A 16,548-nucleotide genomic window follows, 5' to 3' on the forward strand; every position below is an offset into this window, starting at 1 on the left:
TTCGTTCGGCATTCTTGGCAGAGGCCGTTGGATGACTTAATATACTGTAATCAGGGCAAGTTTTCTACTCTTTAATTAAGTTTCTGCTGCAGCACACAGGCCAGGGAGCCACTTTGGAAAACACTTGGCCGGTTTTCCCATCGTCCCTAAGCCGAACGGCGTTCGCTTTTGGACCCTAAATGCTTGCTTGCAGCATGTTGGCTCTCCTCGGGCCGGGATGCCCCGCTGCTTAGGTTATGTGTATTTTGCGTGAAGTGAGCACAACGTGGAGCGATGGCATGCCTCGCATGCCAGGAGAGCTATGCAAGCCCGCTGCGGAGGGCACGCTTCCCGGCCGCCCCGGCTTCCCGATAGGAGACCTGGTGACACAGTAGCCTTTCGGCAGAGCTCCTGGGGATGTGCAGGAAGCGCGGCTACAGGTCTTGTCCCGGGGGAAATCTGAGCCATTTCTCCGTGGACAGCTGTGTGGCAGCGTCAGGGCAAGTTGCTGCTGAGTTTTGCACGGGCTGCCAGGGTACGTGTTTTGCTTCTGATTTGTTTATAGTCCTGGTTTTCCTTCTCCTGAGTCATCAGGGCTCTTTCTGGAAGTTTCACAGGACTTTTAATACGTGACCTGAAGTGGGACTCAGGGGGTTCGTTCCAATGTACTTGTAACCCGACTTCTCTTTCTCTTTCTCTCCGCAGAGTGTGTGGAAGTATAATCCTTTGTCATTATGCGATGTCGTCTCTCGGTGCCTCCTTTGTGCAAATTAAGTTTGATGACTTGCAGTTTTTCGAGAACTGCGGCGGGGGAAGCTTTGGGAGTGTTTATCGAGCCAAATGGATATCACAGGACAAGGAGGTGGCTGTGAAGAAGCTGCTCAAAATAGAGAAAGAGGTAAGGTCCTTTCCCGCACTCAGCAGTGGTCGCCCTGGCGCTTACGTAAGTTTTTCAAGCTCGAGTCAGAGGTCACAGGCTGCCAGGGACCTCGCAAGGCCTTTGGGGCCGATCCGGAGGCCGTGTCCCAACCTCCGTTCCGGGAGCCCCATAAATAGAAATGGTCGCCGCGTGTGCTTTAGGGTGGATTTCTACCAGGCTCGTCTGAACTGAGCGGGTTTCTTTCCATGGCATGAAATAGACCGAATGTTCTCTGAACTCTCCTGGAGAGGAGGTCTGACTTCAGACCTTTCCTTTTCCACATCAGCCAAGAGGGGTCAGTAAAGAGTAACGTGTCAAGTTTTCATCCCCCTTCCATTTTCTGTCCCTCCGTGAATTTGTGCTCCACAGTTGTCTTTTAAGAAACAAAAAGCACTTCCTACTGAAGAATAAGCCATGCCAGTTTTTTGGATTTCACCTCTGCTTGAGGCCAAAAGCAATGGACTCTGTCTCATAAAGAATTAACAGGTGCCCGACAGAGCTGCCCTCCTTATAGAACCAGAAACGGCCAAGACCGGTTTGGCTCAGTGGATAGAGCGTCTGTCTGCGGACTGAAAGGTCCCAGGTTCGATTCAAGTCAAGGGCATGTACATTGGTTGTGGGCACATCCCCGGAAGGGGGTGTGCAGGAGGCAGCTGGTCGATGATTCTCCCTCATCAATGTTTCTGGCTCTCTGTCCCTCTCCCTTCCTCTCTGTAAAAAATCAATAAAATATATTAAAAAAAAAAAAAAAAGAAGAAGAAGAACCAGAAACGGCTGTCAGAGTCTGGGATACGTCCTCAAAGTTCATGGGCCTGTCATCTTCCTCAGGAATGAGGTGCCGTGCCACCCAAATTCAGCGCGGTGCCTTGAAGAGTAGGGCCAATGTGGAGCTGACCTGCAGGGGCTCTGTGGCCTTGATAATTTTTTAATAGCTACCCTCTGGAGCTTGTGTTGGTCATTTCTATTTTCCTATTTATATTTCTACTAGTCCTGTTTTGGCTAGCTAGTGTTCTCTTCAGTATCTTTAAAAGTGAACTTTTCCATAAATATCCTTTAATCTCTCTGAATATTGTTGTTTTTTCTTCATTAATTGCTGTCAGTGAATTGTAGCAACTGGTGAGGGAAGGAGACCCAGAAGGCAGCGCGGTGTGGCCTCCCCAGCAGTGCTGTGTGACTGTGGTCCCCAGCAGCGTTTCCAGTGGCTGGGCCAGGCCAGAGGGCTAAGCTCTGCCATGGGGTGTCTCCGGCTGGGGAAAGCTTACTGGTAGATGCGAAAGCTTTAGAGCCAAGTGCCCTCGAAGCAGGAGGGTACTATGCAGAGTAAGTTTCCTCCTCCTCGTCTCTCGACCAGCACAGTTTTAAATAGTAGCCAGGTAACAAGACCATTCCTTACTCCGGACTGAACCTAGCTTTTCTATCTGGTGAACTCTTTGTAGGAAGCAGTGTCATGCTCCCTTTTTATCGTGGGAAATGGAGCTTTGAGAAATGTGTGAGGCCTCCCCAGAGGAACAAGTGAGACCCAGGAGATCAGATCCCCTGTTTTTGTTGTTGTTCTTTTCAACTCTGAAACCTCTAGCTGACCAGGTTAAGGATAGAAAATAAACCAATTCCATCACATTTTAGTCAAAGAAGTATGGAAGTGTGCTAATATTTTTATATGTTAGGTCATGCAACTTTAGTACAATGAACATACTTATGTGATTGTTGGGTGTGAGACTTCATGAGACATGAAACAGATATTGATAGGAAAATAATAATTCTAACACATTCCCTCCACCACCACCCCACCACCTATGCTTAATACCTTTTTTGCTACCTTTGAGAGAGCCAGAGAAATGACACAGGAAAGCACAGGGGGTGTAGCAGGAGCTGGAAACTTCCAGGTCCTACTCTGGTGTAAGCTTTTAACCTGCATGGGTGTCATTCGGAAATTGAGTTGGTTACAGTGAACTACAGGAGCATCCTATATAATAAAAGGGTAATACGCAAACTGACCGAACTGGGGAACAACCGGTCACTGGGATGCGCACTGTCCACCAGGGGGTAGATGTTCAACGCAGGAGCTGCCCCCTGGCGGTCAGTGCACTCCCACAAGAAGCCGGGCTCATGGCTGGCCAGTGCAGCAGCAGTGGCAGGAGCCTTTCCAGCCTCTGAGGCAGTGCTAAGGATGTCCGACTGACAGCTTAGGCCCGCTCCCCCGGGGGAAGCGGGTCTAAGCTGTCAATCAGACATCCCCCAAGGGCTTCTGTACTATGAGAGGGCACAGGCCAGCTGAGGGACACCCCTACGAGCCCCCCTCTCCCTGCTCCCAGTGCATGAATTTTGTGCATTGGGCTTCTAACTCATACCTTATAAGTAGAGAACACAAATTCTGTTTCAGCTTTGGGGCTTGGTTTAGGCAGTAATTATCAATGATAAAGAGATACGGTACATTATTGCATCCCACACCTACTGAATCAACAAGAGTGTATGATACAGAACATTTTTGCTTAGGGGATAAAAGTTATTGGGAAGGAAATATGCATTTCTTAAGCAAATATTTGTTATACTTTATGAGGTAGGCATTGGCTTGCTGGCTAGGTGTTTTCTAAGAGGTAAGATAAAGGTAATTTGCTCTGGATTTTATTGTACAGATTCAGTTTCATGTCACTTGGTCATTTTTGCCAATGAGTTTTAGAAGCAGTGGAATATTTAATAATATGTACGTGGCTCACACATGTAATTATTTAATTAAATATATGCCGTGCACTTAGTAAAAGATAAATAAAATGTAGACCCAACTCTTCAATGTTGCTTATGTGAGAGGAAAGAGGGAGACTATTGATTGTCACTTTATTTGTAGACTCTAGTTTAGTGAGTTTGTATTGCTCTCCTCTGCTTTAGTGCATACATCTGGATCGCTGTGATCAGAGATAAGCGATCTCTGTTAGGAATGTAATTTGGTAAACTTTTTAGAGAAAAGTTTAGCAAAATATATTTTTTAAAAATCTTAAAATATTTCCTTCGAGACAAAAATTTTACTTCTGGGACTTTATCCTAGGAAATAATCAGCTATGTGCGGAAAGATAGCTATAACTGGCTGTTGTTCATACTACATGTAGAATGGTGAAGAATTAGAAACTCAAGTATCCTATAAAAAAATATCTTTTAAATTATGGTGCATCTCATGGGAAGGGTGTGTTAATGAACTCAATATATGGATATTAAACTCATTGTTTTGTTCATTTTAAATATGTTACAATTTCATTCATCAATTATAACTCAATAAAGCTGAAGAAAATAATCCTACATTTGTACAGTGAATTCCAATGCATTTGGAAGAATATTTAAAGAGTTAGGAAAATGCATATGATACACTGCTAACTGGTAAAAGCAAGTTATAAAACATTTTAATGTGATCCCAACTGTCCACTCAGTGTCTGTTTTTATTTTTCTGATACTTTCTTTTGTTTTCCATATTTTTCTATGATGATCTCATATTCCTCCCCCCCCCCCCAACATTTTATTATGAAAATTTACAAAAATAAAGAAAAGTTGTAAAAGTTTCATAGTGAACACCTATGTATCTACCAACCAGGGTCTATTATTAACATCAATATTTGCTTTATCTCATATATACCCAGCTATGGATCCTATATCCATCAATCCACTTTGATGGCATTTCAAAATAAGTTACAGGCATCAATACATTTCCCCTTAAATTCCTTTAAAGCATGCCTATTATTACCAGAGTTCAGTATGTGTTTGCAGTTCTGTTTTCTTTTGGGGGGCGGGGAAATTATATACAATGAAATGCATGTATCACTCAGTTTTGACAAATGTGAGGCCATGTGATCCACATATTTACTTTTATAATCAGAAAAACACAATTTTAGAAAAAAATGTAGCTCTGCAATCTATGGCACTTTCTAAGGTTGTTCCAGGAAATCGAATTTTATAAACCTCTTCAGTATGTCACAAATTACTAATTTTTCAGTCTCAGTATGGTCCTTTAAAATGCTTCATCTGTACTTTCCCGTAGCCGTGCCACAGGATCCGCAGTGGTGACTTAGCTCGTTCATGTTAGTTACAGGTTTACCTACAGTGCTCTATTTCTTTTCGTTTTTAAAAAGTTTACAACAGGAAACAATGATCTGAAGAATATATACCAAAGGTAAGAGAGGAAGCCATTATTGGCTTTTGGGGAGATTTTAGTTGAGCTGACATCAAACCAAATTGCCGAGGCTGAAATTGAAGCAAGGAGCGGAGAGGGCAAAGAAGGCCCTTGTGGACCAGTGTCCCCTCCCAATGGCTGCAGCCCAGAGAAAAGCCCCACAAAGTGTTCATCAGCCTCACAGCGGGGGCTTCAGAACGGGCCCATCGGAACAGCTCATTTTACCCTGGCTGTACATTTGATGACATTTAGAACCAGCCCTGTCTGTACATGGTATTTTTTTTCCCATCTGAGAGATAGAAACCTGCAAGCATTTGCATTAACTTGGAATTTGATATTCAACTGATAGTAGAAAACCAGATTTAAGTATGAGATGTGAAAGAGACACGATTGCTTTTCATTTTCCCAAAAGAATTGAAAGGAAGTTCAATCCTCAAGAGATAAAATATGAGGCTTTTTCTGCATTTGCCTTGCTTTATGCAAGGCACCACTCCCTTTATTTAAAAAAAAAAACACACATTTTTCCTTCCATATCTGACTCTTGTGGAAAAGTTGAAAGCCATATAAATTTAAATTTCAAAACTGTCCCATATTGTAAATATTTATACAGAGAGCTCAAAAATGTCAGGACTGATAATAAGAACAGGAGCTACCAGTAACTTTTTATATAAAAGGAGAATATCCATGTGAAATGGAAAACACAATCTGAATATTGACACAAAACTAGGAAAGAATGAGAAATAAAAGCTATTGTTATACAAACTCTATCAACATGACAGCATTTGGTGCTTCATAGAAACCTAGTTAATGTTGTTACCACTTTGTTAGTTCATAGGAGAGAGACCCTTTTTCCTCTCCTTTGTAGTTCTGTCGCTGGCTTTTTATTAATAAATTATTTGCACTTGCTTTAGTTGTAGAAGTGCTGTTGTAATGTTTCCTTCTGTCCCTGAAAACAATAAAGAGAATTGCACATTTACCTTCTTTGTCGATCCTCACCTGCCTTGCCTGGCTCACAGGAATGTGCTTGTTCCTTGCTGCTTGATATCATGTCACTGTAGACTCTCCTTTCATTCTCAGTCAGGAAATGAAAATCTCATACAGAAAGCTGTCCTGTATTTCAGTACCTACGTTTTCTCCATTTACTCTGTTCAGCCATGAAAAGGCCAAAACATGACTGTCCTCACTCTATCACTGGCTGTGACTGGCGTGCAGCTGTGTAGTCACAGAGCATCTTGCTTTACCTGATGTTTGATTTTTATAAAACCCCTTGCTTTTGTACCCCTTAGACTGGCATGCCATTTCCACATAAGGGATTTTAAACATTTCCCTGTGCCATGTTTTGACTCTGTGCTATATATATATTAAACCACCACTTGAACTAGAGAATAAGAAAGCTAATGAGTTATTTTATTTGCTAGTTAATGTAGTCATCATCCAGAAGTCTATATTGAACAGCTGTCTGTCACTCAGCTCTTTTTTTTATGAGATATTTCTGTTCCTGGGAGCTTATAATCTATGACACTCCAATGTGAACGGCTGTACTGTAAGGAGATACAGAAAATTGGTGGTTACACAATAGTCACAGGGATGTAATATATCGCCTAAGGAGTTTAGTCAGTGATATTCTAGCAACTGTGCATGGTGCCAGGTGGATATTGGAATCATCAGGGGAATCACTCTGTAAATTATATAATTGTCCATTTACTATACCTGAAACTAATATAAAATAATATTGAATGTCAACTGTAATTGAAAAAATATAAAAACAATAATAAAATAAAAAAAAGTAAAGAGCCGAAACCCGTTTGGCTCAGTGGATAGAGTGTCGGTCTGTGGACTGGAGGGTCCCAGGTTCGATTCCGGTCAAGGGCATGTACCTTGGTTGTGGGCACATCCCCAGCAGGGGGTGTGCAGGAGGCAGCTGGTTGATGTTTCTCTCTCATCGACATTTTTAGCACTCTGTCCCTTTCCTTCCTCTCTGTAGAAAATCAATAAAATATATATATTTTTAAAGTAAAGGAAAATTGAACACACGTAAATTAAATCAAACAAATATGTAAATTAAATGAGTAAGCATGTGTTACTGATGCTTCTGAAGGTAACACAAACCTTTTGGGAGAGGTCACTTGACAGTGAGGAAAAGCCACAGGAATGGTTTCTTCTGGGGCCAAGGAGAGTTCAGAAAACTACCTGAATTGTAACTCAAGTTCTTACCATGTTATGTGGAGTGCAGTTACATTAAGACAGACATCACTCTATGCTATTTTTCAGATTGTTGATATCATCATTAAAAAAATGTTCTATTTGCAAGAGAAAGCCCTTGTACTTATTTTTGCTCCTTAGTCACTTAACATTTTTTACATCCTTTCCAAACTTTGTTAGATTGCTTGTTTACTTGCATGTGGAGGTTATTTTGGGCTTGTCATATGAGGAACTTGATTGCAACTGTTATTTCAGCTCTCATTAAAAAAAAAGTATTAATCTTGGTTTATTAAGCAATAAACATTTCGATACTTAATATTTGTTCTCCAGCCATACGCTAAATACTGTGCTGAGTTCAAACCCATGCACGTATTTCAATGTTATATCCTGATGAACCGGTGTCATACAAAGCCAGGCTCTTGCTGCTGAAAGAAAAATAGCATGAAGCACGAGTTGCATTTCTGAGCTACTCAAAGCCTGGACAATTGAAAGAGTGGAGGAGAGGAAGAGCTACCCATGAATACTCCCGATAGTAAAACAGATATGATTTGCTCTCAGTCTTCAGAATAGAATGACCTCACTTGTGTATTAAAAAGGTGGCAAGAATTTTCTTATCTGCTTTCTGGTGTAGACAGGAAATCACTGACATGAAATTACCTAAGATAGAGACCTGCTTATCAACTTGTTCTCATTCACGCCTGAGCCCTTCTTCTGGTTAGGACACCCAGTTTCTGTTTGAACACCGCCATGGATAACACGTGAGGTGCAAGCTGTTCAATTTTGGAGCAGTTTCACTCCAAGGAAGTTCTCTACCATGTAACCGTCAGCCATTGACACTGGTGACCCCTTCAGGGCCATCCCAGAGCAAATCTTAAGCAATAGTAAACACGGGAATCACCTTAACGTTCTCTTCTTTTGTAAGATTTGCGTAAGGTTTCTGCTCTCCTGAATTACAGAAAACAGTTTGCCGTTCCTAGGAGAAGCCTTTTCTTCTCCATGTGTGGCTGATTTTTTTTTTTTTTTTTAGGTCTTAATAAATTAGTTTGTCTTTGAATGAAAGGATCTGTTTCATAGCAGCTGGGAAGGATTTTCCTGGCCATGTTTCTCCATCTGGTTTTTTCAGACCTGTTTCCAAAAAAGGAATCTAAGATGCTTTTCCTTCGCTCTGTGGCTGTCAGATGTTCACTGATTCATGACCTGAGAAAAATTAAGGTGCCCTAAATGAAATGAGACTGCCGGAATTTTAATGACTTGACAATATAAATCCTACCCCTGATACTGTTCTTCAGGAAAACAGCGCGGTAAAATTAGCTGCATTAGAGCAGCTACGCTGATAAGGATGGAAATGTCTGGGCAGTGTTTATGCGAGCTCTGTTGAAGAAGGAGGGGACTATACGGCTGCTCTGCTTTTGAAGAGAGATTATATTAAGCACTCAACGTGCAGAATCAGTTTAACTCACGAAAGTTTAAAAACAAGCAGAGCAGTACTTTGTCTAGTGGGAAACATTTTGTTATTGGAACTAGGGATGCAGTCTACCGTTGGAGGGGTGGTCAGTCTGGGGAAACAGAGACATGTGTAAAGCTTTAGACAAGAAAAAAAAGTACTCAGAAGAAATAAAAAAGAAATATGTATACATTTTTAGTTTAATCATGGGGTGGGGGTTTTAAAATACAATGCATCGTTTTCTTAGCACCTTAAACTAACTGCTCCAAAAGGACTTAGCTGCTGAGCAAATTTTTAGAGTTGTGTAAGTGGAGAACATTTTCTCCTTAAAATTTCAGAATAGTTTTTTTAACCACAAAGGCTATGTTCTTCCTTGGGACAAACTTTATACTCAGAGGTATTAAGTGATTCTAGTAAGAGATCAAGACATTAACATGAACCGAATTTGAGGTATGGAGTGTTAAAATTTTTATATTCTGCCTGGTTTTAAAAGCAATTTCAGATTGTTAATAGGTAGGATGAGCATATTTTTGAGGTTCCCGGTAAAATCCTCTGTACCTCCCCCAAATAAATCTCTCACCTGAATGTAGAGTAAGGATATAAAGGAAATGAACATTTCTTGAGTTCCTGTTATTTATAGCCACTACTCTGAGCACTTTCCATGTATTCTCTATGTAATCCTATCGCTAATGCCTCAGCTTTCAGCACTGTAATTTCAGTCTTTGAGATTGTTTCCCCTAATAAAAACAGCAGCTCCCACTGAGAAAGGTAACTCCGCATGTTAGTACTATCACCGAGTGAATGACATATGTGTCTTTTTCCCTGAGCACGTACTTTCCTAAATGGGGAGCTGCATAGTTGATGCTGCAGGATTCTATGGCCTAAACAGAACACAAGGCAACCTCCTTTTCTGTGTTCTGCCGTCCAACAAATATTGAGTATTTATTCCATGCTCAGCACTATTTTAGATATTGGAGCCATATCAGTAACTAAAATAGACAAATATGCATGTCCTTTTAGAGCTTACCTACAAATGTGGAAAACATAGTATATTGAAACAGTATAAAAAAGACCCTTACCCCTCTTCACTATGGGCTGAGATAAGAGTACAGAAAAGGAGGAATTAGCAATGTGACCATGGACAAAACTGGCAGCCACCACCTTAACCAGGTGAGCAGGGTGAACATCACGAGTGATCATTTATGTCCATGGCATATATCCCGATACGATGTGATGAGAAAAGTACTTCATCTTGGTGGTCTTCTTACCCAAACCTTTAACCCCAGCCTAGTCATGAGGATGATGTCAGATATCCCAAACCGATGGACATTTTACAAAGGACCAGGCCAGTAGCCCCCCCAACTATTAAGGTCTTGAGAAATAAAGACTGAGAAACTGTCATAGTCCAGAAGAGTTTAAGGAGGCATGACAACCAAACACAATGCAGGATCCTGAATTCGATTCTAGAACAGAAATAAAGGACATTGGTGGGAAATGGTGAATCCAAACCAAGTCTGGAGTTTAGTTAATAGTAATGTAGCAAATGAGGGTTTCTTAGTTTTGACAAATCTATCCTGGTGGTGCAACATGTTAACATTAGGGGAAATAGGATGAGAGTAACCATCTGCATGATCTCCTCAGCTTTTCTGTAAATCTAAAGTTATTCCAAAATAAAAGGTTTATATAAAAATGTAAGGAAAAACATAGAACAGTATAAAGGAGATAAGGTATGACAGAATGGGGTCGAAGTTGCAAATTTAAATAGGTTAGTCAATTATAGAGAAGGTGATATTTGAATAAAAAGTTGAAGGAAGCCTCTAGGCAGTTTGGTTCAGTGGATAGACCATTGGCCTGTAGACCAAAGAGTCTCAGGTTTGATTCGAATCAAGGGCATATACCTTGGTTGGAGGCTCCTCCCCAGTTCAGGCCCTGGTCAGGGCTGATGCAGAAGGCAACCAATTGATGTGTTTCTTTCACATCGATGGTTCTCTCTGTCTTTCCTTCTCTCTTCCACTTTCCCTAAAAGTCAATGGAAAAATATAAAAAAGAGATACAAGATAAAGGTGAAGGAAGAAAGAGAGGGAGCCACAAGCATATATCTAAGTAAAGCATTCCAGGCAGAGGCAGGTGCCAGCTGGGAGCATGTCTGATGTGTTGGAGAAACAGCAAGGGAGCCACTGTCTGGAGTGAGTGCCTGAGGGGAGGAGAAACAGAAAATGGGACCAGAGGGTAACAAGACCAAATGGTAGAGGGCCATGTAGGAAACTGTAGGAGCTTCTGATTTAAATTGGGAGGAAATGGTGAACAGTCACATATGTTGGAGTAGAGAAGTGAAATAATTTGACTTATGTTTTAATATGACCACTCTAGGTACTCTGTTGAGAAAAGACGATGTGGGGCAGAAGTACGGGCAGAAAGCACCAGCTAGGAATATAACCCAGATGAGAGATGTTTGTGGCCGGAGCCAGGAAGGCAGAAGGCAGTGATTGAATTTGGGGTGTATTTTAAAGGTAGAGCTAACTAGATTTGCTCACTGATTGGACATGGTCTGTGAAAATAATCAAGGAAGTTTCACAAGGTTTGCACCAAGGAGATGGAAGGACATTATTTGCCATCATGTGAGATGGAGAGAACATGGGTGGAACAGGTTTTTAAGACCAATCAAGAGTCCATTTTTTTTTAATATAAACAATGAACAATTGGAATTAACCATTTAAAAAATACCATTGACAATGTAACAAAAATATGAAATATTTGGAAGCAACCCAAAAATCCATCAGCAGATGATTGGATAGACAAAAATAAGATATATGTTTATAATGGAATAACATTCATTCCTTTAAAAAGAATGAATTTCTGATACATGCTACAGCATGAACAGATCTTAAAAACAGTATGTTAAGTGACAGAAGCAAAACACAAAAGGATAAACATGGTATGATGTTACCTATATGAGGTACCTAGAGTAGGCAAATTCAAATACAGGAAGTTAAGTAGTGGTTGCCAGGGACTAGGGGGAATGGGCAGTCATTGTTTAATAGGCACAGAGTTTCTGTTTGCAATGATGAACAAATCCTAGAAATAGTGGTGATGGTTGCACAACAGTCTGAATGTACTTAACCCATTACTCCTACAATGGTTAAAATGGCACATTTTATATGTACTACAAGCAAAACACAAAGTTTTATTTTAAAAAGAGGAATACTAAGAGTTAAATTTAACAACCGAACTGTGCAAAACCTTTGCACTGGCATTGCAGAGAGAAATTGAAGAGGGCGTTAATAACTGGAGGGTTACACTGTGTTCCTGGGTCAGACTACATGCTATTAAGATGCCAGTTCTCCTGAGTTGGATTTGTTTATTCAGTTCAATCCCAATCAAAGCACCAGCCAATTTTGGTGGAGAGATTTACAGGCAGATTTGTAAAACAGAAGACATGGAGTTACAACAAACCTGGGGCAGCTAAAATAACTTTGAAAAAGAAGAGTGATGTTGGAGGATTTATACTGCTGCTTTATTTCATTACTTACTGTAGAGTTATCAAGATTGTGTGGTATTCATGTACAGATAGATGGGTTGTCCTGAGTACAGTGAAGTAAAAGCAGAACCAAAGAGTTGAGGATGGATGCAAGGCGAGGCTTCTGTTGGTTGCCATGGAATTTAAGGTAGGTGAAGAGGGAAGGGAAGACATCAGAGAAGGGAGTGGCACTGAAAAGATATAGAAACGGTTGATTGTGGGTCGAGGAATTGTTTGAATTAGGTACTAGAAGAAGCGAGCTGGAAACATAGGAATCGGCGGCTAGCAAGTGGGGTGCATGGACTGGTATTATTGAGGGGTGCAGCTGCTGGTAATGTAAGGTCTAGGATGTGACCAAAGGAATGTGCGACCAAGGTGTGGTGAAGGCTTAGATCCTTACAGGGAAGTTCAAGGACGTTAGAGGACAGGTGTCAGGCTCATTTATGTGCATGTAAGCATTCCTACACTCTGATACAGGAATAGTAATTGGAGGAAATGACAGCTAGGAGCTGAAATAATAAATGAGGGGAGGGGGACTGTCTGGAATTGGTATATGTTGGCAGTCAGGAAGGTTAGTGGATGATGCAGTCTAATGGCGTAAGATTTAGGGAGGACCTGGGAAGAGCTCTCTGAAATGGCAGTGAGGCCACCTTGCTCCCTTTGTGCCCTCCCGATTGGAGCAAGTGGGGAAAGAGAGAGGCTGGTTGCCATTGACATGCGTGCGGAGGAGAGCATGGCTTCTGTCAGAGAAGATGAGCAAAAGTTTAGAGAAGAGGTTCAGGATGGTGTGGTCCAGCTGATGAGGGAATGTGAGGGCACTGGAAGGGTCTCAGGAGCTGGGGGAAGTGGGAAGCAGGGTCTAACTGGAATATGTACAGTCATCCGGGGATCAGCACGGGAGGGGTGAGGGAGGGGCAGCCCGGGGCATGGTCTGTCTTGTGGTGATGACATCAGCAGGGACAGTGGGCACAGAGGGGTTGGCTCCGGAGTTCTCCAGGCAGATAGCTGCAGCCAGGCTGTGGGGTGGGAAGGGGTGGGTGTTGCCCCCCCTGGCCTCAGGAGTTGGACAGAAGAGACACGTGGGGAGGAGCACATTGACTAGGAAAATCTGTTTAACAAGAGAAGAGATTTTCCTTGACTTCAGGTTGTGTGATTTGTGTGGTCTGGAATTTGTCAGAGACGCAGAGCAGAGAACTGGCTGAGAACAAGGCCATTGTAGAGAAACTAGGAAACCGAAACAAGGAGAACCTTCTTGCCAGCATGTCCTTAAAGGGGAATCAATCTACTGGCAAAGATAGCAGTCAAAATATTTATGATGAATTTCATTTGGCGTTTTTACACAACGTCTTCTGTCTGGTGTTGGAAATGGAGGCATTCATCCCTAGGAAGCAGCGTGGCTCAGGGTTGGAGAGCTGGCGCTCCATTGTCAGACAGTGCAGGCTGAAGTCCTGGCTCCACGACTCAGCCGCTGTATGGGCCAGTACTTCACCAGGTCTTAGTTTCCTTTTCCATAAAATGGAGATAATAACAGGGCCTGCTTCCTAAGGATGTGTGAGGACCGAACGAGGCTGTCCATGTAAGGGCACTTAACATGCTTCCTGGCACCCAGTCAGCTGTCAGTATTGGTGACCGTTGTTATTACTGTTATTTCAGCAACTTATAATCAGAACACACCCAATATTTATACTCTCCTCTGTGGCTTGTTAGCACGTATTTCAGCATAGCTTTCTCTTTTTAAGGCTTGTAGACTTTGTTTTGTTGAGCTGTACACTTGAAACCTGTATGGTTCTGTGAACCAGTGTCACCCCAATACACTCAATAAAAAAATAAAAGTTTTAAAGAGGCTTGTAGATAACTAGCTACTTATATAATTCATATAGGATAATGTTTCCCAGTCTTCTAAACCCATGTTTTCTGTGATATTGTCTTTCTTCTTTTTTAATAATTTTATTGACTTCAGAGAGGAAGGAAGATGGAAAGACAGATAGAAACATCAATGATGAGAGAAAATCATTAATCGGCTTCCTCTTGCACGCCCCACACTGGGGATCGAGCCTGCAACCAGGCCATGTGTCCTACCATGAACTGAATGATGACCTAGACGCTCAACCACTGAACCTCCACGCTGGCCAGGCTGTGATGTTTTCTCATCATATATTTTATTTCCTTACCATCAACAATATTTGGTCATGGATTTACTGTATTTTGTGTGATGAAGAAGAATATTTTAACCTTTCTTTAACTATACATGTTCCTTCCCCTTTCCCTGTCCTCTGGAAATGTTATATTCTCCTTATTGGAGAATCACTGGCCTGTAGGGTCCTTATGATTGCATACTGGAACAGTATGGAGACATTCCTTCACAGATGAGAGTGGTGGAGTGAAAAGGAGTGGTGTGTTAGTGCTGGTGAGGAGATGGAATCATGGGCTCGCGGTCTTTTGGTATATGCTGCAAACGGTGAAGGATAATGAATAGGGCAACGGTGAAGGATAATGAATAGGGCAACGGTGTAGGATAATGAATAGTGCAACCTAATGACATGTGACTCAGTGGTTGAGGAGGAGCATGGAGAGCTGTGTGGAAACCGAAATGAGAAACAAGGAGGACAGTGTGCTCACCTCCAGGCCCAGAGGGGCAAGTGCTGAAAAGGATCCACCCACTGCCATTGAGAGGCCTGCGGAGCAGAAGGAAACATCAGGGAAGTTTAGATTTTCATTGAAAGTCTAAGATGGCATAGCCTTCTGGGGGCAGTTTACAAAATTGACAAGATTAAAACGAAATGCCATTTGCCTGGCCAGTGTGGGTCAGTGGTTGAACATCAACCTATGAAACAGGAGGTCACTGTTTGATTTCCTGTCAGGACACATGCCCAGGTTGCAGGCTTGATCCCCAGTGTGGGATGTTCAGGAGGCAGCCGATCAGTGATTCTCTCTCATCATTCATGTTTCTATCTTTCCCTCTCCCTTCCTCTCTGAAATAAATTTTAAAAATATTTAAAAATAATAATAAAATGAAATGCTATTTGACCCATCATCCTCACTTTTAAGAATTTTTTTTCTAAGAAAATAATTAGAAAAAATGAACATCCATATGTATTAAGAGTGTGTATGGCCATGAAAATTGGAAACAGTGAGCAAGTGCTATCTTTATGATCAGAAAAAAAAAAAAACCCTCAAAGCTAACCAAATGCATGGAATCTTACTTATAGCAGGTAGTTGGGAAAAACATCTTTACAGCCTGTCTGTTTTATATACAGAGGCAATTTATCCTCTGTTTAGGTTTGAATCATGCAAAGTTGTTTGAAAGTATATTCATATACTTTTGATATTTTTTGCTTCAACTCTCCCAGAATATCACTGATGGCTTATAATTTTACCCTTATTGATAAAAATCTTATTTCACTCCAATTTCTTTGCTGTCATGAAGCTCTGCATACATGTGGTCTAAGGTAAACACATATTCTACTTAACAGCTTTTCCAGGTCTTAGTTGTTTGCTAAAGAAACATTGCAGGCATTTTAAGTCAAATGTAATTTGCATTTATCTGGGCCTGGGCACCTTCTTTTAGTATTCTTTAGGAATATAAATAACTCATTTGGTTACTAACCAATAAGGCTTTAGAATTTTGCCTTTGTTTCTAGCTTGCTCCAGATCTGGTAATTATAAGGGAGATGAATCTGCATTTGCTCTGTATGTGAAAAACCTGTAAAGAAACATCTAACCCAGTACTCAGGAGGTAATTGAAATTATGTATTTTCCTTAATTTTGTTGGATTGTTTGTTTCTTTTTGTTTTAGCAAACCCATAAAGGCTCTGGAATGCTTGCCCACAGCCACTTGTAAGGATGAGTTAGGTATTTTCCTTTTATGATCTGTATATAAACAGAGGAAAACATTTCACACCGGTTTATCTTAGCAGGGCCTGCAGCGGGGGAGGTAGATTCTCCATTAACTCTTCCCTCTAGAGAAGCGTTCAGAAAAGAGCATCTGCGGCTGTGTCAGCTCTGGTAAGAGCGCTCAGAGCAGATGGAGGGCCCACAGTTCAGACAAAATGAAATGCCACTATCTACACCTCCCATTTCTCCATTTGAGACCATCTCTGCAGGTCTTCCAGCTCACCCAGCTGAATGGTCTATGCTCACAGGACACTCCTATGACACATTTTCAGAAACACACTTTAGGGTTTAGAATTTTTTCTTTAATGAAAACTACCTTCAGTTTTGGTTCCCATCTGAGATAGTAAATGTCTCTTTCATCCTAGCATATTGGGAAATCTCGTCAGGGTGGGGCATCATAGATGTGTTTCCAAAAATTTCCAAAGGAATATTTGATGACC

The 16,548-nt window shown here is 41.5% G+C and overlaps 1 protein-coding gene across 4 annotated transcripts in view; it reads left to right on the forward strand.

Moving 5' to 3' along the window:
- Positions 1-16,548, forward strand: part of MAP3K20 (mitogen-activated protein kinase kinase kinase 20) — a 136,006-nt gene that overhangs the window by 12,085 nt on the left and 107,373 nt on the right. For 2 of the 4 annotated variants that reach the window (XM_084892870.1, XM_084892868.1), the window contains exon 2: positions 685-877. In XM_084892870.1, the coding sequence (XP_084748996.1) occupies positions 719-877 (159 nt within the window). In that variant the 5' untranslated portion in view covers positions 685-718. Of the gene's footprint in view, positions 1-63; positions 515-684; positions 878-16,548 lie in introns of those variants that run through there. The other 2 variants (XM_084892871.1, XM_084892869.1) reach the window with 2 other exon arrangements.

Source organism: Pipistrellus hanaki (genome assembly GCF_964339955.1).
Source record: "Pipistrellus hanaki genome assembly, chromosome: 8".
Classification (NCBI taxonomy): Eukaryota; Metazoa; Chordata; class Mammalia; order Chiroptera; family Vespertilionidae; genus Pipistrellus; species Pipistrellus hanaki.